This window comes from Lutra lutra, chromosome 3 (genome assembly GCF_902655055.1).
Source record: "Lutra lutra chromosome 3, mLutLut1.2, whole genome shotgun sequence".
Classification (NCBI taxonomy): Eukaryota; Metazoa; Chordata; class Mammalia; order Carnivora; family Mustelidae; genus Lutra; species Lutra lutra.
Window position 1 is genome coordinate 146086850 of NC_062280.1, and position 23545 is coordinate 146110394.

The 23545-nt window shown below is 42.1% G+C and overlaps 1 protein-coding gene across 5 annotated transcripts in view; it reads left to right on the top strand.

Moving 5' to 3' along the window:
- The window catches only part of ENOX1 (ecto-NOX disulfide-thiol exchanger 1), a 571933-nt gene that overhangs the window by 437011 nt on the left and 111377 nt on the right, over positions 1-23545 (top strand). For all 5 annotated transcript variants that reach the window (XM_047723525.1, XM_047723524.1, XM_047723527.1 and 2 more), the window contains 2 exons: positions 2530-2636; positions 6889-7006. In XM_047723525.1, coding sequence (XP_047579481.1) covers positions 2530-2636; positions 6889-7006 — 225 coding nt within the window. The remainder of the gene's footprint in view (positions 1-2529; positions 2637-6888; positions 7007-23545) is intronic.

The window sequence follows — 23545 nt, forward strand, 5'->3', positions numbered from 1 at the left end:
ATCATTTAAGGTCTAGCAACAATGATGCCTTTTTGGGAGTTTTGGGAGTATTTCCTGACTCCACCTACTGAGTTTGTTACTGTGTCCCCATAGCATCCACACGTCTCTAGCATAGGATAATTAACTGCTTATCTTTCTTTCTCCCTAGAGTCTATGATCTCATCAAGGGCAAGCACTGTCTTAATTATATATTTCTAGCAGTCAGTCAAGTGCTTGGTAACCAGAGGAACTCAGATGTTTGCTGTACAAAAGGATGGATGGGTGGATAGTTGATTGCATTGCAACTATGCCCTGGGATATGGTAACAACTTGTTCTAAATAACTGAGGCACTTTAACTCAAACGCAAAACATTTGCCACAGAACATGGCTTGAGTAGGTATGAGAGGATCTATTTTTACCCTTGAACTTGTGTAGTATTTGGCCACTGGGTCTTTTTTCTAAGTGCTTTCCCTTCCGTATGCTTCCAGAGGTGTTACTGGCCACTCTTACCTTCCCTCTACTTCACACACATACATGAACAGAGAATTTTCTCTCTAGTTTATTCCCTTTATTAACAACCTTTCTTGATTGATGGCAGAATTTTGACTGTCACCACCCAAATACTCAGCCTCAATCCTTACTGCCCCTTCCCCTCTGGATACCACAGTTCTCACTCTTGTAGATGGCTGTTATAAAGCTCTACTCTTAAAGCAGTGGGGTCGGGTCCTCTTTAACAGGCTTGTGATTACCACCCTGCCACATAACCTCATCTGACTGCTGATTTCACCGGTGCATATTGGGCTGACTGCTCTGTGTTGCCCCTGCAGAAGGTAGCTTAAAGTCCCCTATGACCCCAGCCTGCATGCAGACAAAACAGCAGGGAGCCGGGGCAGGAGGGCAGAGCCAGTTGTCCACCGGCCGTGCTGCCCTGGAGCCCAGCAGAGGCCTGAGAGCTGGTGGTCAGGTACACATCCACACCTAGAGCAGCACACAATGTGTGACCCTGTCCAGACACGGTCAGGGAAGGGAGCCACGTGTACGCACAGAGAGTGTGAGCGAAGGGGGTGGCACCTCCTCCTGCTGCAACCTGGGTGCAACCAATTCATCATATGACCTGATGATAAAGTTTGATGAATAGGAAGGTTTGGAGTTGGGATTCTTTCAAGGTAGTAATGAGTAAACATCACAGCCTCTGTGAGAATTACACATTGATCAGGAAGTGGTTGCTCATTAGCCTTATGAGACATTTACAGTGTGATAAGTGAACAGAATCTACTTTCCTTCTCTGCTCCATCACACTCTTGTTTGTTTTGTCGGCTTCTTTTTAAGATTGTTGTTCTTCTGTGGGGATTACTCTATTACTCTTTGCCATACTTTGGACACCTGGAAGATTTGGAAGAGCTTTGATGCCCTTTTTTATAATAGAGCCTTGGGAATCACTTAAGAAGGATTTATGTTAGAGTATTAGCATCCATGAGAGGCTAATTCTAACTGTGCCTTCCTAACTAAATATTCAGAAATCAAGTTTAATCATACAGTTAATTCGGTACTATAATTTCCTAATCCCATGCTTATTAGATCAATAACTGTTGGTTGGCCCCACCCCTAAGATCCACTACTAAGAGCTCATGCCCTTCTCTGTATAGCTTTGTTCAGACCCCCAACATTTATCATTCCAGTAGCGCTCTGCCCAGGAGCCCCAAAAGTACTAAATGAAGTCAAAGTGAGAGAGTGAGCACTTCAAGGGATTTGGGAGGGCAGCCTTATGAAAGTGAAAATGGCAGAACAGAATGGTACGTGGTTGTGATGAGCTACAGAGGGCGCCACGGGGTGTCGAAATGCGATCTGCATGCCTGTGCAGCTGGTTGGAGGAGCCTTGGTCTGTCTTGAATGGAGGCTATGGCTCCTGTTCCCCGCCAGAGGGCTGGAGGGCTGACTGCAGTGAGTGCAGGGGCTGGGAGGGGCAGGAAGGAGAAAGGAGCCAAGGAGTAAAAATGGCCCTTGAGATTGAGGGGCAATGTGAAATAACTACTCATTGCCCCAGCTTGGAACTTGGACATGGTACTGTCTTCCGAGGACTGCAGTTGAGTCCTTGAGATGGAGACCAAAAAAGAAAAGATACATGTTTGGCTCTTCCTCATTCAGCCAGTCCACCCCGGCTTCACCTCTAAGCCCCCAACTGGCATTCCTCTATCCATATATCTGTATCTGTATGCCAACTCCAGATCTGTCTCTGTAGATCTTGGTATATAGGCATAGCAAGTCCCATTTTTAAACAAGAGCTGTGGAATGCTTGGAAGCAGATGCCCATGAACTCTTCCCAGTCGTATTTAGAATTTGTTTTAACCTAAAGTTATGGAGACAGACTTGAAGGGAGACCTCCCCAACCTTGCTAAAATGTAAGTATAAAAAGGCACAAATTGGATGGATATTGATGATGTTATTTCTACTGTGACATCATCCATAGACTCCTAGTGTCTTTGCTTTGCTTCCCTATAGTGATCACAACATAAATTACTTGTCTTGTTTGACTTCCTTGTTCACCAAAGTTGAGCAGATTGTGGCCGTTTTCAACGCTTCTACCAGACAAAAAGCTTGGGACCATTTCTCGAAAGCTCAGCGCAAGAACATAGACATTTGGCGAAAGCACTCTGAGGTTGGTGATTTTATGATTACTTTCTAACCACCATCACACAGCTGGATTGGCAGAGAATGGTGTGGCTGCAGCCATTTCGGTTCTTGTTATAGCGGGCAGCTGTTGTACCATTGTCCTGTCTCATTGTCAGCTCCGAACCCAGCTCAGACTTGGGCCTTAGCCAGAAGAGCAGCTGACTTAATGCTTAGAAAACAGAGTGCTTTTCTACCCCTGCAAAGGGAGAAAGGCATCTCTCCCATTCATAGCAAAAAGCTCGGAAATAAGCCAAGACACTTTGCCTGCCTATTCTGAAGAAAAGTGTAATGTAAAATAGAAAACTGGCTTTTTAAATAAATATGGAGGGTCCCCCCCCCCCCCAGTGTTCTGCAACATGATGATGATGCTTTGCTCTTTGGGCTAGAAATGGCAAGTAAGCCTTTCTTCTGTGCCTTCCCATCATAAATAATGCCCTAGTCCCCTTTGCTAGCCAGCCGGGTATGTAACAGCTCTCCCCAGGGTGCCTATCCCTTGGGGGATCGAATGTCCAGGCTAGCCAGAGTCCACCCTTCTGCAGCAATGCATGTGTGAAGTGTGAGTATCCACCCCAAGGAAAGAGGCCAGACCTTGACCTTCCTTGCCACCCAGAAAGACCAGAATGTGTCATTAGTCATGGGTCGTGCAGCTGTTATTTTTAACTTCACAGTTTAGTGTACGCTTTGAACCTGTCGTTTAAAAGTAAGTATACTATCTTTGTTTGCTTATTTGTTTTTTGTGTGTGTTTTGTGTGTGTGTGTGTGTGTTTTTTAACGAGAGAATGTTTTCCATTTGGATGCCTCTCCATCTCTAGCATGTTAATATTAAAGTTCTCTAAATGATACTCCCTTCTTTCAAAATCCCCAAACTTATAGAAGGTAAGGCTTGTTTATTTAATGATTTGGGCTCACACTTGTAAAGTAAGTTTTTTATATGGAATTTGAAGAACCACAAAGTACTATAATATCAATCATTTGGGTAGCATTTTAAGTGCCCATTAACTAACGCTAAATTACAGCTAAACACCAATGGCACTAGATGTAACATCCACATGAAAACCAAATGAATCCTTTATTATCACTGTTATTATGGTGAATACTGAATGACTCCACAATAATGGGACACTTAAAATGCTAGTGTAATTTATTAAGAAGGACATTTTTTTATTTTGTTCACAAATACTTAAGAAGGTGGCTGGTGACTGGTGTAGTTCTGTTCCTCAGTTCAGGATTATGAGTAAGGAGGAAGTGGGATTTCTCTTTAATTTTTCAGGGGCCAGAAAAACAAAGGGTGCTTACCTACTGCTCTCCCAGACACTGAATTGAGACCTGAGTCAAGGCTGATTTTCAGGAGGAGAGAGAGTCCTCTTTTAGGATGAAATATACAGATCGAGGGTTATGAAAACACAAATTGAAATCCATAAACTGATTCAGATTTGGGAACAGAGGGTCTAAGAATTGTTTATCTTATTTTTTTTTCCTTCATATAAACAGCAAATGATTCAAAGAAATGTTAAGGGGAAGGCAAGTGGTATTATGCTAATGATCTGACATAAAAAGGCCGTCATTAGCATGTGAATGTTAGGAAATAATCCATTATTGATCTAAATCATGCTTCCCACCGGCCTCGGTCCACTGCCCCTAGCCCTGGTCCCCAAAGGAACGGGGGCTGTGTCCCCGCTGCTGAGAAGGGCACACGAAGCTTCTAGCTTTTTTCTAAGGAAGCCTGCTCACTTTGCTGGGTCCACAGGGCGTAGTAGAAATGGATGCACACGTTCCTGAAAGGTGCTCCTGCAAAGGGGCTTTGTGCCTCCCTGCCACTCCTACCACCTCTTTTGATATTCTAGGAAATAGAATTCTAAATTACCTTTGATTTTCTCTCCTACATGTCGCTTAATTGATTAAATACCAGTTGGTAATTTAACATTGTGGATGATTTCTCTGTTGCGTATAAGCTTGATAATTGGCTTGATTTTTTCCATGTTCCCGTGTACAGCATCTGTTAATTATCTGCAACACCTTCGCAGATTTATGAGAGTGTACGAGTGATTTACTGCTGAACCAGAGGCACCCTGTGGAAACACCCTTGGCTTTTTTTTTCCTCCCCTCCAGTTTTTTTTTTTTTTTTCTTTCCAACACCCTTCCACACAAGAACAGCTACAATATGACAGTTTGTCATTAATTGTAGGGACTCGACAACAGGCCCTTTCAGCCTCATTTATTCCTTCCTCCTGACTTTTCCTTGTTTCAAGTATTTTCACGCCACCTCTTTAGGAACTGGGTTCTTTGTCAGTAGAAAAATTAGCTGTACACAACCTAAAGGCGTCCCCACTAATCACACGTGACGTCTGCCTCCAAGAGCCACTGGTGTTATTTACGGCGGAATTGGCACCTCTTTCTACTGGCTGGCGGGGTCAAGTGAGGAGGCACTGCCCATCCTCCTGGAGGCCTCTCAAGGCTCCCCATGATGGGTGTCCCTCTCCCAGGGACCTTGACTCTCTGCCCTCCCTCCCCTTTCCTGGTCCTCTGCAGGGCTTGTTGCCAGGGTTCAGAGTTGACCATGCGAATACTGCTAGCAAGACCTAATTTTCTTTTGGTCCTACTACAGTTAAAATCTGTGAGCTAAGGAGAGAGGAGAGTTCAGAGAACCTGTAACACAATAAAATATGCACATCCATTAGATGGACATTAGAACTATGTTTAAAATCATGCCATTAGGGGCGCCTGGGTGGCTCAGTGGGTTAAGCCGCTGCCTTCGGCTCAGGTCATGATCTCAGGGAGCCTGCTTCCCTCTCTCTCTCTCTGCCTGCCTCTCCATCTACTTGTGATCTCTCTCTGTCAAATAAATAAATAAAAATCTTTAAAAAAAAAAATAAAATAAAATAAAATCATGCCATTAATACATTAGGTGTTATAATTTAGTTTTATTGTTATTTAGAAGCAAAATTATTTTAACTCTTTGACTTTTATTTAGAGACTTCAATTTCAGAGGTGAGAAAAAGAATAATGTAGTTCTTTCCCTGTTTTATTTTGTTTTCTTGAGGATAGTACATTTGACAGAACAGAACTGGTAAGGATTCACAAATACACAATATTCAGCTTAATACAAAATAATATAATTACTTACCATGAATAATTAGTGTCCTAGTTTTTTGGCAAGGGAGTAAAAAATGTATTGTGACTTGTTACTTTTTACAGTGAGTTTTCCCATGTACTCTTTGACTACCGTCCCTCCTCTAGTAAGTAGAAAAAGTAAGATATGATCCTAAGATCTCTCAATGATGTCAAAACAGCCATCACACAGAAACACTAAACGCTACATGATGATGTGAAACACCAAAAAGCAGGCATCGGTTCTATTTTGTCATCCAGCATCTTTGGCATTTTACCCTTTCGCTGTCTGAATAGTGTGTGCGTGTGATCACACAGGAGTGCGCGCACACAATGTAAGGGCACTATTTTTTTTTTAAGGATGTTATTCATTTATTAGAGAGGAATCATAAGTGGGGTTGGGGCAGAGGGAGAGGGAGAAGTAGACCCCGTGCTGAGCAGGGAGCCCAAACCCGCTCAATCCCAGCACCCTGGGATCATGACCTGAGTTGAAGGTAGACACTTAACCTTAACCGACTGAACCACCCAGACACCCCGCAGGGGTGCTACTTTGTGTGAAGAATTATAGTTGTCTATGTTATCAACTTAGCGAACCAAGTGTCTACCATAATCCTAAGGAGTTTTGCATGCATTAATTTATTTGATCCTCAAAACTGTTATTATCACAGTATTCCAATGAGTAAATCAAGGTTTAGAGAGATGAAGAAACACTCCTGAATTTACACAGTGGTCAACAAGACCTTTTATAAATGTCATCATGCATATTTCTTATCATTAGCTCAGAGTCCCTCGCATGTGCCAGTCATGGCAAGAGGCATTTCTGTGGAATCCTACTAGGTGGTGTTATTATCCCCTTTTTGGCAAATGAGGAAATTGAGACTCAAGAGACGAAATAATTTGCTAAAGACACCCTGACTAGTCACTGGTGAGCAGGGATTTATCCTTGGGTCTTCCTACTCCCCCACAGCCCTCAGAACTTTATTCCAGATTACCTGGGGCAGTGTTTGGGAGGGGAACACTTCAGGTTCTAAGCATTCACATATCAGTCAACAGTACACCTAAAGACCACTGGGAAAAGGTGTGTCGACATGTGTCTGAGACTCTGACATTCTCCTGTCTTCTGCTTTCAGGAGCTCCGGAATGCTCAAAGTGAGCAGCTCATGGGCATCCGCCGTGAAGAAGAGATGGAAATGTCAGATGATGAGAACTGTGATAGCCCTACTAAAAAAATGCGAGTCGATGAATCAGGTAATGCTGACGACGGCCACACGCACCCCTGTGAGGTGCTGTCGTGAGGCACCATCATGGTCTTCCTCACACACCCCTGTGAGGTGCTGTCGTGCTCTTCCACACGCACCCCTGTGAGGCGCTGTCATGCTCTGCCTCATGCACCCCTGTGAGGTGCCATCATGAGATGCCATCATGCTCTTCCATATATCAGGTGGGGTGTAGGTATTAGGAAATGGCCACATAACTCACTTTTATTTGAGTTATACTAAACCTTCATCTTTACATGACTCTGCTTTTTATTAATAGAACTCGAAACTCCTTCTTAGGGACATGGTGATTTAAATTGCTCCAGTTGTTTCTCCATCCATGGATCTAGGGCTGTTGTTTTTTTCTCAGGGATATTTGCCTATTCCCATAAAAATCCTTTTCCAGAGCGTGGCAGCCACTGCTGGTGCTGAAATACACATAAAATTTGGTTTCAGTCCGTGTACTTCTTATGTGAGAATTCTTTAATCTCAGAAGAAGCTTTCTAGCCTCTGAGCCAATGTGCTGGGGAATGAGACATTTTTCCAATAAACGTTGCCTAACCCGTAATCAAAGGGGTGGCCCCATTTGGTACCAAGAAAGGAGTATCCTTGAGTTGTAAAAAGGAAAGAAGCTGAGTGAGAACCTTGCTTTATGTGCTCTCCCTGAACCAAGAGGCCGACTGAAATCTCTCTTCTCAAATTAGATGTAAATCTCAGTATTGCAGGCAAGAAAAATGCTCACTCAGATGTGGGAGACACCAAGGGAGACTGCTTGTCTGAGTGTAAGAGTGTTGTCTGAAGGGCCTGGGAAGGACCACAATTGCCACCATTTCCAAAAAAGAAAATCAGAGGGTTTGCGTAGATTTGACCTGTCTCCTCATACATCCCTGTGACTAAATTATTCACCCCTCTCGGGCTCTTTAACAAAATCCAGAACAGGAACAGAGGATCTTTGCTAATGTGTTGGTAGAAGCCAAAATCAAGATTCCAGCAGGGTCAGGTTAGCAAGATTGCAAAGTGGTCAGAGCGTTCTGTTTCTTCAGGGTTTAGAGAGAGCCAGGGACATAAATGATGATCACCAGAAAGTGCTCTGCATCCAGGCGGTTACAGAAGGGACTTTAAATTCATGAGAGTAGTGGTTCTGAAAGTGTGGTCCCCAGTCTGGCAACATCAGCATCACCTCGGAACTTGTTAGAAATGTAAATCCTCAGGCCCTACTCAATAGCTAAGGAATCAGAAACTTTAGGGGAGGCAGAGGTGGGTGTGAGATCCAGCAATCTGTGATTTAAATGCTCCCGGGAATTCTGAAGCATGCTAAAGTTTCAGGACCAGTGCCTTAGAAAATTTCCCTTTCATCCTCAAATTCCACTCATTTAAATCTTTTAGAAGCTTAGCATAAAATCAGGCACCATGCCACTATTTTTTGAAGCCATATATCCTTTGTCTGAAAAATGAACCTAGCATTTATGTGTCAATGTATGTCTCTTATTAAGTGGAGATGAGATTTCTCAGGACTGCTTGATTATTGGACTTGGACTTGCTTATTGGAGGGCGGCAATCTCTATTCTGCAAGCCTTCATTTATCAAAAGAAAAGAGCGAGTTTTAGTGTGAGTTTCTTAAATTTAATGAGATCTTCCGATAAATAAATAAATTTTTTTCTGCTCAAGAAAGCTTTCATCATTTTTGAAGTTTCTAGATGAGGAGCAAGTTTACATGAAACTTGGATCTTTAACATTCTTATAAGGTAGGTGTAGAAGAAAAGAACTGAATCCATCAGAAATTCTTGTTTGAACCCGTGACTTTTTTTTTTTTTTTAAATTTGGGGGTGACATTTCTTTTTAAACAAGTTGTCAATTTTCCAAGTAAGGAATATGTATAATTTCTTAGTCTGCTCGGAAGAGGACAAGAGTAAGAATGACTCAGAGCAGTCAGGTCCAACGGGAAGTCTTATAGACCATGGCAGCAAGCACAGACCGGCAGCATCAGCCCCCAAGCTCTGATGCAGAAGAACTCAAAGAGCGCTTTGCTCAGCGGGGACACGAGATCCTCTCTGGAAGCTTCACTGAGGAGCCCGCTTCCCAGATCTCTGTGGGTTTTTTCCCCCAGGCATCTGATAGGAGCCTAAAGCAGGAGCTGAACTTTGAGTTTTCCAGGCTTATTCCTTGGTCAGCAGCATGAATGAACACAGCACCGAGCATGTTTTGTACCGAGTGCTGGGGGAGGAGATGGAAGAACTGGAGTTCAAATGCCTGGTCCCCAGGAGTTCAAAGTCTTTTTCGTGCTTTTCAAAAATGAGATGGACCAGAGAACGCAGCGTGTGGTTGATGGAGTAAGTTCAGAACCAATTAGAGGGAAGGGAAAGCGACTAACCTTTTTTATTCCTCTGGGCCCAGAAGATCCCACCCACAGGCTTGCGGCTGTTTTTCTTTGCGCCCAGCATATTCAGGGACATAGCCTGACAGCAAGGATTTCCATCTGATCCTTTGACCAAGCTTCCTCCAGATCCCTGCAGACTACAGCTGGAAGGGGCGGGATTGAGACCCTGCAGCCTGAGGGAAACACCTTTCAGTGAAGTTAGGTGACTCTGTATTCATTTTAGGTGCAAACTTGCATCTGTCAGTTACCCAGGAGCAGGTATCTCAAAACCTAGCGCTCCAATTCACTGACAGCAATCGCCAAGGGCTGACCTAGATGTAAATTCCTCTATTCTTTAAAGAATCCCTTGCCCTCCTCCTTTTTGCTGAAACAGTGAGCTTTTGCCTCCAGCCTCCCGGGAAGCAGGTGACCCAAGACTTCTTGGGAATTCTAGGAGAGAACATCCTTCGTGGAGCCTCCTGCCCGAGAGGACTGTGACAAGACCACCTCCCGGGGATGCATGAAGTGGTCCCCCTCGGCCTCCCTTGCTCTTCACCTCTCCTAGCGCAGAGACCAACCTGCATGGGTTTTATTTCTGAGGGGGAGTTGGAGAGAGTCAACTTTGGTTTCTAGAAAGGACAGGATTTTTTTTGTGAGGACTTACGTGATAGCTTGGGTTTATTTTTTTATTTTTAAAAAATCTGTGTTTTTCCGTGTATCTCTGCTTTTCTGGTTATGAAGAAGACTTCCGTTGTACTTTTGCTTTTTACCACACATAATAACTTACAGTGTGTCTTTGGCTAGAGAGCTCCCCGACATTGCCATCACTACCATATAATTCTGGGCAGGCGGCTCACTATTCCTTATCAGTTGACTCTTACGGGGGAAAAGGAGTTTGCTGGAGCAAAACTAAGATGCCGATAAAAATGAAAATGAGTTTTGTTAATAAATTTGAAAATCAAGACAGATTTATCGAAGCATTCATTCAAGAAGATTGGCATCCTGCTCCAAAGCTTATGAAGATAATTTTTGATAAAAATTCAAATTTATTGCTGCAAAGTCTGCCACTTACTAGAATTAAGCCCAACTTTGCTCCTTCTTCCCCTCCCTCCTCCAGGTTGACAGTGGGTTTGGGGCAGGAGTGCACAGGGTAAAAAGGGAAGAAAAGAGGAAGTCTGTCCAGAGTGTTAGGCTTCGTGTGGCAGAGCCCAATTAGTTGTAGGACTGTGGAGTCGAAGCAGGTAGAGCCCTTCCAACCGAAACTAGAGTGTGGTGCACATAGCAAATGCTCAGTCACTGCGGACTCCTCTTGCCTTAGTCGCCCTCTGGCACCTGGCTGGGCCTTTCACCAAGTCAATGAATTTTGTTGACTTCAATTGCATATTCCCTTCTTCTGGTCTTTTTGATGCCTTTGTCCCATAAGTTGATGGGAAGGGCGTAACCCTGAGAACATTTGCTCTAAATTTAAATGGGAAGCATTAAGAAGCTTGCTCAAACAAGGATGATTCATTTCTCCAAAATGTGCAACACTTTTATACATTCAGAATCCGCCGCCATGTGCTAAATAGGCTAGGGCCTGGAGAGCTGACACTCAGCATCATTCTAATTATCAGCAGACATTTGTCAAGCCCTTCTTGTGCTCAAGGCACTGTGGATCTAGGAGGTATGGAAAGGGCTAGACACTGTCTCCCCTGCCCTCAAGAGTGTGAGATGCTTTTTGAAGAGAAGAAATACGCGTTTTAAGTCAATAAAAGTCTAGTGCCTAAAAGCCTAATGCCAAATATATTCTAAAGCCATTGCTTTAAATTCAGTAGAAACCAAAATGAATATTACTGTCCAGTGATGTACCTCATCTAGGATATGGTGAGTATAGATTGTACATTGAACACAAAATTTTAGAAGAGTGGAACTAAAATATCTTTATGTAATAGACCACCCTTAAAACATTTCATAACGTATGAACGAAGGTTCTTGGGTTTTAATTACACCTCATTCAAACTCTGAGCTCCTTATGAGAGCACATATTCTTGTAATTATGAAAAGTGTTTTCTGGGTTGTTGATTTGCCATGGAAACTCACCACGTGTAGGTACAGATTTCTTTTTGCAACTTCAATAAGACTTCCAGCAAGGATTTCCCAAATATTTTAGCTAACTGAATCAAGTTAGGGACTTGTAATCAAGTTCAGTTGAAATTAGCAGTATTAGGTTTTCTGAATAATTCTATATGTAGCTGGAAGCTTGAGGTTAAAAAAATTAATAGTAATAATAATTAGGCTCTCTATGGCTACCCCCTTGATCTCTTTGGTTTTTTTTTTAAGGATTTATTAATTTATTGTGGGACTGGTGTGGCTCAGTCAGTTAAGTGTCTGCCTTTAGCTCAGGTCATGATCTCAGGGTCCTGGAATCCAGTCCTCGCATAGGGCTCTCTGCTCAGTGGGGAGTCGGCCTCTCCCTCTGCCCCTCCCCCGCTCATGTGCTGTTGCATGCTCTCTCTCTCTCACTCAAATGAATCTTCAAAAAAAAAAAAAAGATTGATTGATTGATTTTAAAGGTAGGGGGATAGGGGCAGAGGGAGAGGGAGAGAAGCAGCCTCCCCAATGAGATCATGGCCTGAGCCAAAATCAAGAGCAAGTGAGCCACCCAGGCGCCCCTCCCCTTGATCGCTTTGAACACTGGGACTGCCACTGTTGTTTCTGCTTTGGTTTATTTCCTATATGAGAGTGTTTTTGAAAGACATAAAGGATACGCAACAGATTACAGTTTGTCATAAGCCTGAGAAGAGGATTACTGGTGCCCTGGGCACCAGCCTGGGCACAGAAGGAAGGAGCCACTGGCCACCAGCACCTGGTCCTGCCACCGACTCATGGGGGGCCCATTGAAGGGGGCCATGTCACCCGCAGCTGGTAGAAGCTTTTAGGATCTAAGCAGGCTAACTCTGGAGTTGCTCGGAACTCGGCTTAGGCGTGAAAAGTGAGGTGACTCAGTAAGGCCATAGCTGTGCTGAGCTCCTTGTACCAGCAGACCCCCAAGGCAGGGGCACAAGTGGCTAGAGGAAGCATGGAAGGATATTCTGTTAGCAGACTTTTCTGCATGTGATGACAACCCAAAGGAGAAATAGAGCAGTGTTGTGTGTCCATCAGCTACCACTGAATTAAAGACGAGCCTTTTATTTTCAACCACAACAGCATGCCTTCTGGGAATCCAAGTGCCAAACAAAGAAATGTGATTAATTAAAACTAATATGGCTGAAAGATGATGAAATAAATCTTCTGATGTGGGCTGAGCAGCCTGCTTCATTCTTGAACTCTTAAAATAGAGCTTCATTCTCAAGGAGCCAAGACTCTGGCCACCCACCCCCAACCACTTTCCCTTTTAAATCTTTCTAATCTTACCAAAGGAAATCAAACAAATGCTTATTTCAGGTAGATTTTTCAGTTCCCTGATTTCATGTACAGTTACGGTTCTCTTTTCATAAAGGACATATCTTTGAAGAGTATAGAAATAGATATATTTTTGTAAATTGCTTTACCTTTTAAATGGAAGAAACAGATGCCATTAAATTGATCCTCAAGCATAGGATTCCTTTGTAACGGAAGCACTCCAGCCAGACTGTTTTTGTAAAGTCACATTTGAAACTCCCTTCAAGCTTAGCCCCCTTATAATCTGATTTTTACATAGTACCTGGCAGTGCCAAATTCCTGACATCTCTCACCTAGGCACAGATCTCCATAATCACGTGTTTCTTGTAAAATGGATTTATTCTGCTGAAATTGTGTTGTGTCTAGGAGACCACAGATTTTGCCCGATACTCTAAGCATGCAACTGTGCTACACCCCCACAAAACCCAGTTGAACCCCGCTGAGGATCTTGAAGAGTGTATGTCTGGTGCAACTAGCTTGGAGCTGGGGGTGGCTCTCCTAATGGTTTCCTGTGTGACAGCCCCGCACGGGTTCACAGCTGCATTTGGGGAGCTCGCTGCAGCTCTGTTATGCTCTGGCTTCTTGTCCAGTGATGCAAGCCCCTGCGGCCTGGTGAAGGGCTTAGGCTGATGGGCAGTTAGCAAACAGAGGAGAAAAGTGAGGAAGTTCACAGCCCATCCTCACAAAGGGAGAAGTGCAGAGCTCATAACCCAGGCAGAGCATGGATGAATGAACAGCGTGCAGCACGAGGTCACCACACAGCTGCTCGGGCACAGCCCGTGGCGCTCTGACCCTCTCACCTGCCAAAGCACTGTGGTCTAGATTGCAGTTTCTTATGTTTTCTGGGCATTTCATTCTCATAAGGTTTGATGCAGGATCATTACATAGGAGAGTAGATTTAATCCTATTTTCTTAGTAGGCTGTAAGGACACTGAGGGAATATTTATGTAATAAGATGCAAAGTTGCTATGGAAAATACTATAGCAACCTAACATCTTCCCAGAGTCAGGCAGCCACTTGTAACTGCAATCTAAATTTACATTTATTTTAGTGTCATTTTATCGACACTCTTAGTACCTCATTCTGACAGGATGTTAAAATATGTTTTCAGCTTGCATTTGAGCAAAATTAACACAGTGTTGTTGGAATTTAAGTGTGGTTTACATAACTTCTGGAAAAAATAAGAATATTTTCAAGAGAGTTTAGTTGACAGAATCTGGGTAAGTTTGTAAGTTTTTTTTTTCTTTCTTTCTAAACATAAGAAAGAATTCCTTAGTGTTCCTTTTCCTAGTTGTTCCTTTTAGTTTGTAAATAATAAGTAGGGATTTCTGATCGTGAAACAGGGATCATCCTTTCCAACACTGACATAATTTGTCAAGTGTCCATTAGAATCAACTGAATTCTAGTTGGTGCTTACAGAAAAAACTTTAAGTGGATCAGCTCATTGCCCTCCAGCAGCATGTAACATTTTAAAAATAAAATCAGTTTTTCATATAAAAATTGCACTTGGTCATTTTGGAAAATCTAATGACTAAGAAGAATGAAAGAAGAAAACTGTTACAATACTACAAAAGATAGTTTTGTATTTTCAACTGTTTTCTCCTGCACAGTTTAACTATAGAAGCACTTATCTATATATTTTTCAAGTCTCAGAAACAATAATTCTATGTGATTTTGGTTTTAGACAGCTCTCCTTCTGTAAGAGTGAATGGGTTTTTTTTTAAAGCTTCCTTTTTATATGTTAATGAAATAGAAAATATAGAGAAAATGATTGGGTATCTTTTCTGGATCATCATAGGCTCCTTTGCATGAATCTTTGTGAGCTGAAGCTCTAACCTCTGAGGTGGTCAGAGTGGATGCTTGAGGTTATTAAAAGCCTGATAACTGGACCAGCCATCCCCAAAGCATCTGTTAGGTCCCTTAAATGTGAGTGCGGCAGAGGGGCTATATATATGAGGCTGGTTGGTAGTGGAAAGATAGTATCTATTGATTTTTCTTGTATACCTCTCCATCTAAAAATCTTAAAGTATGATTATAACACCATTAAAGTGGGACATTGGCCAAAAGAATCAATACCAGACTATATTAAAACATATGCTGTTACCAACTTCTTAGCACTGATGTACTGTTTATGAACAGCATTGTCCTAAGTCTCCAATGTTTTCATATTGCTTTGTTCATCCAAACACAGTTAGTGACATAGTTATTATACCCTGACTCCTAACACTGTTGCCCACAAGCTCCTTTCATCAAAGACCTGATGATGCTAGGTCTACTGTATGAACAGAGCAAGCCAGGACAAGAGGACATCCTATAGAATTCCAGGAAGCCATGCACAGTTAGGGGCCTCATAACTAATGAAAAAAGGAATTGAAAGAAGTGATTACTTTCTTTCCTTTCTTAGAAATTCTACCTGAATGATATGATATGATATGTATACTTAGAAGCCCCTGGACTTTGAAGTTTATAACAGTTTTCAAATCATTATTATTAGTGATCTCTCCCATGTCTAAATGGCTTAGAGACTCTTCTCTTTTCCTTGGGTGAATGTCCTTGATACCAGGGAGGGACTAAGGGCTCAGCCACTCCACTCCAGTTCCAGGACACAATGTGAACAGCCTTCTGGGAAATGGTTAAGGAAAGGAATTTTTATTTTGGACTCCCCAGCAGTAGCAGAGAAGTAGGGAGAAATACTTCCGGAGCAAAAGCTGCAAGACAGATGTATTCATTGTGGTACTTCGGGCAGGGTGTTGAAGGTTCTTTAATGAGCCCACTGTAGCTCCCAAGCTGCTGTGTCCCAGAGACTTTTGCTTTCCACTCGAGGCACATATGTCGTTGCCAAATGATGCGGTTACCTAAATTTTCAGTTTTCAGAATTATTTTAGAAACACATTAATATCTAACAGTGGGTTATGGGTTAATTAATTACATATCCATAAGCAGCCTTGAGAAAAATCTTACTCTGGAAGGCTATATATATATAATGTTTTATATATATATATGTTTTATATTTATATATATATATATAAATGTTTTATATATATATGTTTTATATTTATATATATATAAATGTTTTATATATATATATAAATGTTTTATATATATATATAATGGCATGAGAGGTTCTCAGTATTGTGCTAAGTGATAAAATCAATTACAAATAAGTGTACAGATCATTCCTACTGGTTTATGTATGTGTTGTCATCACAGTTTGTATGTTGGGGGAAATATATAAGGATACAGGTCAAAATATTCAGAGTGATGATTTTTAGATGGTGTGACTATAGGTGATTTTTGTTTTCTTCTCTATGCATCTCAAATTTCCACAAAATATTCCTGTATTATTTTAATCATTAAACTGTAATAAATAGTTATTATAAAATTACCTAGGAGAACCTGTGATAAAATTCCCATTGGTTGGGGAATAACTGGCCATTTCCAATTATACAGGAAAATTAAAAGTGGTAACAAATGATAACCAGTACCAGATGATGGAAGTTTATTAAATTGCCTTCTTCAGCTTTACATTAGGGAATTTCCACATTTAATATCCAGATCACATTGTCTTACAATTTCCTGTTCCAAGGGCTGATCATATTTGCATAACTATTAAAATAAGAGTCAAGAAATAATTCAAGTTCTAAACCAGGCAGACATGTTGAATTCTTACCCCCAGGGAGTAGCAGTGATGAGTCTCTTTAGATGTGGACGAGACCCTTAGAAATCATCTTATACAACCACCTTCTTTTTTTTTTTTTTTACAGATAGGAATGCGCAGTCACATGCTGAGAAGTTATGTTATTTCCCCAAGGTAGCAAGTAGAAAGTCTAGAACTCAGTACTAGTTTCCTTCTTTCCAGGTTAGTAACCTTCATATGCCACCACTAAGTTTGATGGGAAGAAGAAGAAACCTCCCCAAATGCCTTAAGTGGAATCATGAGTCAGTAATCAAATAAAATCATTGTCTGCGATGTGCATGGCACCATGAGGCCATTTGGGAGGCAAAGGTAGACTGCAGAGTTTATTAACTTAAAAACTTATTCCAGACAAATATGACTGGGGCTTATGTTTAGTTTTCCCATTATTTTCTGTATTTCTACTAACTAGAAAGAGATTGGCTTCAACATAAGCAGTGCATCCAGCAAACTGTCCTTAAGCCCATTCCAACAGCAGTGCCAGCTTTTAAAAATACCCAGGAAATTGGCACAGGCTCTTTTCTAGTTGAGTGATATTTATTTCCTCAAAAGCAATCTGTTCTGTGGCTTCAGGCAAGAAGAAGAAATACTTTGAAGAGGTGAAGTACATTGGGAAGGAGCCGTACCCTGTCATGCATTTCCTTTGCTGAACCATACATACTGTCCCAACTCATGTTTTCCATTCCCAAACTCTCCAAAAAAGTAAAGAGAAGAATCAAGATATCTCTCAAAACACAGGCACAGACTTGATGGATCTGAGCTATAGTATTAGCCCTTTTATTTCCCATCTCATCCCATATTTCCTTTGCATCCTCAGGGGCTGGGAGAGCCTACGAGAAGATCACCAGTTTATTGACTCTCTATCTAATTTCAGGACTTATTGAAGTGCTATCCTAGCTTCCTTGTTCCTAGGGCCTCTTTTTTCCCCTTTTTTTATGAGATGTACTTCTCAATAAATCTCAGTCTGAGGGGTGGCATCTACAATAATATCAGTCCAATGGAGATAGACTCGGACATTTGATCCAGAAGAGATCTTACAAGGAATATGTCCTCTCCTTCTCCATCCCATATTTTAATTTAATGAGAAAAATTGGAACTTTTTTTTTACCCCCAACAATAATTATTTGAAATGCTAAATAAATTATGCAAGTTTATATTGGGTAGTTTTTGTCATTATAAAAAAAATTGCAAGTTTTCAGGTATAATGTAAGTGACAATTTGGCAAATCTTCTGGAGGTAGGATAAGATTTTATTCTTCTTTTAGTGATTTATCAGTTTTTAAAGAATTGTCTCCACCTGCCATACGGATTTTGTAATATGGTTTGTATAATCTGAGTATCCTAAAGCCATCCATTTCTCGATCTTTCTTAGCTCTTTGCCTCCATGAATTATCTCAAGCAATGTTGTAATACAAAGCCGTGATAAAATGAATATCCACCAAATTTTTACGATGTATATGGGACCATGATATTTGTCTTACAGTGCCAGATTAAAGGGAAGAAATTAGCAAAGCCTTAAAAGACTAATGGAAACTCAGTCTTTGATCTGAGAGTGTTGTTTATCTACTCTGGAGAATTCTCATATTACATCATCAGAGCTCTCCTTTTCCTGGGATAGACCTGGGTCATGGGTCCATACAGGGTCTGCCCTCAGTACCTTCTGCAGTTAGAGCCCAAGCAAACAGATACACTCTGGCATCAAGAACCATGAGAGCAGATATTATCTGCGAAGCAGTTATATAAATCTGTTCATCTGAACTCTGTCTTATCCCTGGTTTATGTTTTGTTTCAAGCAAGTAAGAGGGGAAACATGATGACACCCCGTATTTTCCTTAAAAACTAGTTTGATATCTTTTCCTTTCTGAATGGCCAGCATATGGCATATTAGGTACACAGTAGGTGGACAGGAATGGGTGAAATGTTGGAAGAGGAAATTTAAACCTGGAAGAACTAATTTCTAATCTGTTAAAGGACTTTTTTCCAGTTTAGGAACCCCCCCGCCCACACACACACACACAAAAAAAAAAAAAAAAAGAAAGAAAGAAAGAAAAGAAAAAAAAACCCATCACTAGTACCTATTTAACCCTCACAGTACTAACCAGGTTTTTCAGATGAGGACCCTGAGGTCTAATGGAGGTTTACCAACTTGCTCCAACTCTCATAAGAGGAATGTGGGTATAAAGTCCCTTCTTGCTCTCTGTCCTACCCCCTTTGCCTCCCTCCTGTGTATAATCTATGTCTGTACAACTCCCTGAAGTTGAAGGGAGCAGGGACACAAAGTATCATGGCCAGTGTTCTTCTCAGGACTACTGCTTCTCAGAAACAGTACCCTGGATGGGGAGTCTGGGTGGCTCAGTCAGTTAAGTGTCTTAGGGTCCTGAGGTCAAGCCCTGTGTTAGGCTCTTTGTTCAGCAGGGAGTCTGCTTGTCCCTCTCCCTCTTGCTCTGCCTGCCATTCTCCCTTCTTGTGCTCCCTCTCTTCCTCTCTGTCAAATAAATAAATAAAATCTTAAGGAAAAAAAAATATCCTGGAGTCCCCATGTGTGGGACCACACATGTCAGTCCCTTTGCCCTCCTTTGTGGAATCCAGCTTCCATAATTCTACAACAAAGACTCTTCTGTGTTACTTTTTAGATTAGGAAGAATGACACGTCCTTTCAGGTCATTAAATGATGGGGGACTATGGCAAGGTGAGGGATGAAGCTAGAAGGAGGAATAGCAGAGAAACCAAGTAATATTGGAACCTTTCCCCCTAGAACTAGGTTGAAATTAATGCAGATGGAAAATATATCTTGATGATTTTTTTTAGTAATTGAAAACTGTTGGGTCTCTGGGCTTTTGAAATAGAAACTAAAACTTAAATTGGACTCCTTGCCCCTTCAGTACAACATTTATGACTCTTAAGAATGTTATAATTGATGCTGGATCATCGGCCCCCTGTTACCAGAACACGTTATATAAAACTATCCATGGCGCCTTCTCTCTCATGTTCAATAAAGAGCTAGCAAACAAGAGAGCTAGTTTCTCAGAGGAATTCTTTTAACCTTTAGAAACAACATATTTCATGCTAATTCCTGCTTAATTGGAGGGAAGTCATTTCTTTAAAAATCATTGAATATGAGTTTGAAGTCTGTTCCATCCCTGACCTCTTTAATTCAATCAAGGTCACCTCATAAACTTGCCCAAACAGCTCTATTTCTCAATTAGAAAAAGGGGTAGAGATGTTTAAAAGCATTTAGTGTTTGATTAATAGTGCTTAACTGGGGCTTCAGCGCTCATGGAGGGTTTTCAAGGAGTTGCTAGTAAGAATAAAACATTGCTACCTGAAAAATTTACACTCATCAAAAACCAAAAACAAATAATTTTAATGAGTAAAGCAAAAACTGCTTTTCATGGGGATGTGAGAAAGATTATCATACTCAATACATAGAGGGTTTTAATATCTGAACAACTCTCTCCCAGGGAAAAATTGCTATAATTTAGCCATCTAGGCAGTTTTTAAAATATGTGCACTTTTCCCTGCCCAAGGACTCGGGGAAGATAAATGCGGAGTTTGTCAAAGCAGGATTTTGTAGTTTTCAACCTCTGGGGATGAGAGAAGTAATGAGAAGATGTGTCCAGTTGAAGAATGTGAACTGGAACCGTCTGAATGGATGAGAAGTCAAGAGTTCTGAAATAAGTTTTTGAAAGACTTCCTTCCACATTTCCTTCCTATTTCCTGGGTCTGAGGAAGGCTAAGCTCACCTTGATGCTCTTTGGATGAGGGGGTCATTTGGGTGGTAAAATCACCAGAAAGGGTCTGAAGAAATGGATACGTGAGTGAGAATTAGAGTCCCGGGAAGAGAGAGCTTGAAGACACTGAATATAGTAAAGAAGTAACCTGGAACGAGATGAGGTCAGAGGCCCTGGAGGTATCTGAGTTTTGTTTCTGGCGTGAGTTGGCAAATGATGGGTCTCTTCCAAGCCTCAGTCTTCTCAGTAGCAACATAAGGCTCATCCTAAGAGAGTTCACGTGAGGTTGTAAGAAATAACCAAGTAAGGGGTTCCATGGCATTTTACAAATACCTGGTACCATGGCAGTGTGGAGGATGGATACTGAGGAGCAATAACAGAAGGTGTGAGTGAGTGGCTCACGGCCCTACCTTGACATGACAAAGAGCTGGGAAGCTTTCCTAGCAATGCCTAGGAGTTCAGTCCCACTCATGGAAGTTATAAATTACCACGCAGGTATTTCTGCTGCATTGAAGCTTGAGAACCACCAGTATGTAACCTGAGGATTGATGTCTGTCAATAATTGGTAAGAAAGAAAGGGGAAAAAAACAGGTTGAGGTAGGGTAATGAAATATGAAAAGACAGTAAAAGTGAAGTAAAAGATAAAAATGTTTAGTGGAAAAGAAGTGACTGACATCGGCAATAATAAAGGACTGAAGAAAGAAGAAATGAATGAGAGCTCTTTCTTGAGTTTAAGTATGGCAGACACGACATGGGTGGACAGCCCCCCTCATCATATCCGTGTGAGGAACAGTGAAGTATCCTGTGGCTAATGGGGAAAAGTCTAGCTGGGAGGAAGGAAAAAAAAAAAAATGAAGGTAATCTGATGCAGAAAGATGTGATGAAGGCCAGGAACAGAGTCTCAGCTTTTCTCAGACTCTAAGAGAATAACCAGGGACTGCTTTCTCATCCATCAGTGGTGAGAGAAGGAAGCAGCGATGCCTGGCCCTGTGCCTAGGAGAAAAGCCTCTGAGGATCCAGCGACAAGTCTGGGGAGAGCGGGCACACAGGAGGGGCCCCGTCTCATCAGGAAGAAGCTGGTCTGAGGTCCTGGCAAGGGGTCATTATTTCCCACAGAACACAGAGGACGAGCTGGGCGTCTCCTGCGTGCAAGCTACAGATCGGCTGCAACTGGAACTTTCTCCAGAAATATGCCTGCAAAGAAAAGTAATACACAACAACACCCAGTAGATCAGAAAAATGTGTTTTGGAGACACTGCCTGGAGGATTTATGAAAGCATTCAGTCACAATATCATCACGGGAGAGGCAGTAAGTAGCATTCCGAGAGGAACAGGTCGATAGATTCATGAAATGTGAGAAGGCAAGGCAGGTGGCAGAGAGGCCGAGACGGCCATGTTGGATGGTCGAAGCTGGACAGGCAAGGTCCTTCTAATGACAGAAAAGCAGTTAGAGAAGGCAGGTGTCAAAAAAATAATGAAATATTTATAAGACTGGAAAAAAGAAGAAAGCCTGAAGAAATGGATCTGGTCCCTAAAAAGCCAGGGAAGTGGTTCTAAAATGTTGGCATGCATTCCGCCCACCCTAGAAAGTAGTTGACTGCACATCCTCAGGCCCCATTCCAGACACTCAGATTCAGAGGGTCTGGGATGGGTCCAGGAATCCTCATTTAAGAGCTACCAATAGGACAAATGAAGGCTGCGTGTGGAACAAACTTTGAGGAATACCAGCCTTAATTACTCAGACGAGCGCCATCCTACTTTGGTGATATGTTTAGAGAGGTTGGGATTCTAACTGTCTAATGTCAGGCACAAATAAATGAATTTCAACACTAGTGACCAGGATAGTGAAGAGGACATGCCTTCACATGCCTCCATTTCCCCCCAAGCTCAAGAGCAAATTGGTGGTTCTCTTGTGATAGACTGGATAAAGTTTATATAAAACAAAAACTGAGGAGAGAAAAAGGGTTTCTTTACAACTCATCTTTGTTATCCCAAGTATTTGGTGTTAGAAAAATAGAAACTCTGTGGATTAAGTTGCCTTCCTTGCCCTAGATGGTGCCTAGATCTGAGAACATTGTTTAAGTTGGGGCTGACCTTCATTTCACATTTCAGAGTATGGATGTGTTTTATGTGGGTGTGAGTTTGCGTGTGTCTGGGGGAGAGGCTGTTAGTAAGAGCAGGAAATCATCACCTCTTGAGGGGAAGTTTTCTTGAAGAAAATTAGAAGTGACCATTTGTTAAAAGGGAAAGGAATCTGCAGGTTGGTGGGGGAAAGAGGTGACAGTCCTCACATGGTAACTGCTTCACGGGAAGGGTTGCTGTTTAAAGCTTCTCTCTTTGGCCAAGACCAGCTGCTTAGTTAGGATGAAGTCTCACAGAGCAAAACCCAGTGATGCAGTATCATCCCCAAGGGAGGCGCTCTGTCTTCGAACGTGGGAGCCACCGCCAAGGGAGAGGTGGCCACCCCTAGAAACATGTGTCATTCTGTGATTCACCTTGGTCTGAGTCTCACTGCTCTAAAAGAGAATTTTTAAATTTAGCTTTCAGAAGGTGGGGTTCTTGGATGGGGCAATCAGTTCAGCATCCAACTCTTGGTTTCGGCTCAGGTTGTAATCTCAGGGTCCTGGGATCGAGCCCCATATCAGGCTCCACACTCAGCATGGGGTCTGCTTGAGGTTCTCTCTCTCCCTCTGCCCCTCCTGCCCATGCTGTTTCTCTCTTTCTCCCTCCCCCCCATAAATAAATAAATAAATAAATAAATAAATAAATAACAAAATATCTTAACGAAATTTAACAAAAATAGAACCTTAACAAAAAATGATTAAAAGCCTTTAGAGAGGGGGGAAAAAAAGGTAGCCCTGAATCTTAGAAATCAGCATAGGGATTGAAAGTGAAAAAGAAAACTGAAGTTTAGGGGCGCCTGGGTGGCTCAGTGGGTTAAGCCGCTGCCTTCGGCTCAGGTCATGATCTCAGGGTCCTGGGATCAAGTCCCACATCGGGCTCTCTGCTCAGCAGGGAGCCTGCTTCCCTCTCTCTCTCTGCCTGCCTCTCTGTCTACTTGTGATCTCTGTCTGTCAAATAAATAAAATCTTTAAAAAAAAAAAAAAAGAAAACTGAAGTTTAGTCAAAAGGGTGAATTGGGGTAGGAAGGATCCCCTCTTGAGACACCTGTGGCCTGAATTTAGGGCTCCAACAACCCAGCCCTTTCCTCCCTCCCTCCCCCTGATCTTGCCTTGGCTGCCTGGGGGGGTTGGGGGACCCTTCTCCTAGAGACTTCTGGGTCCTTTGTGAAATCTCCACTCAGGCTTCCCTTCAGTGAGCTTGACCTGAA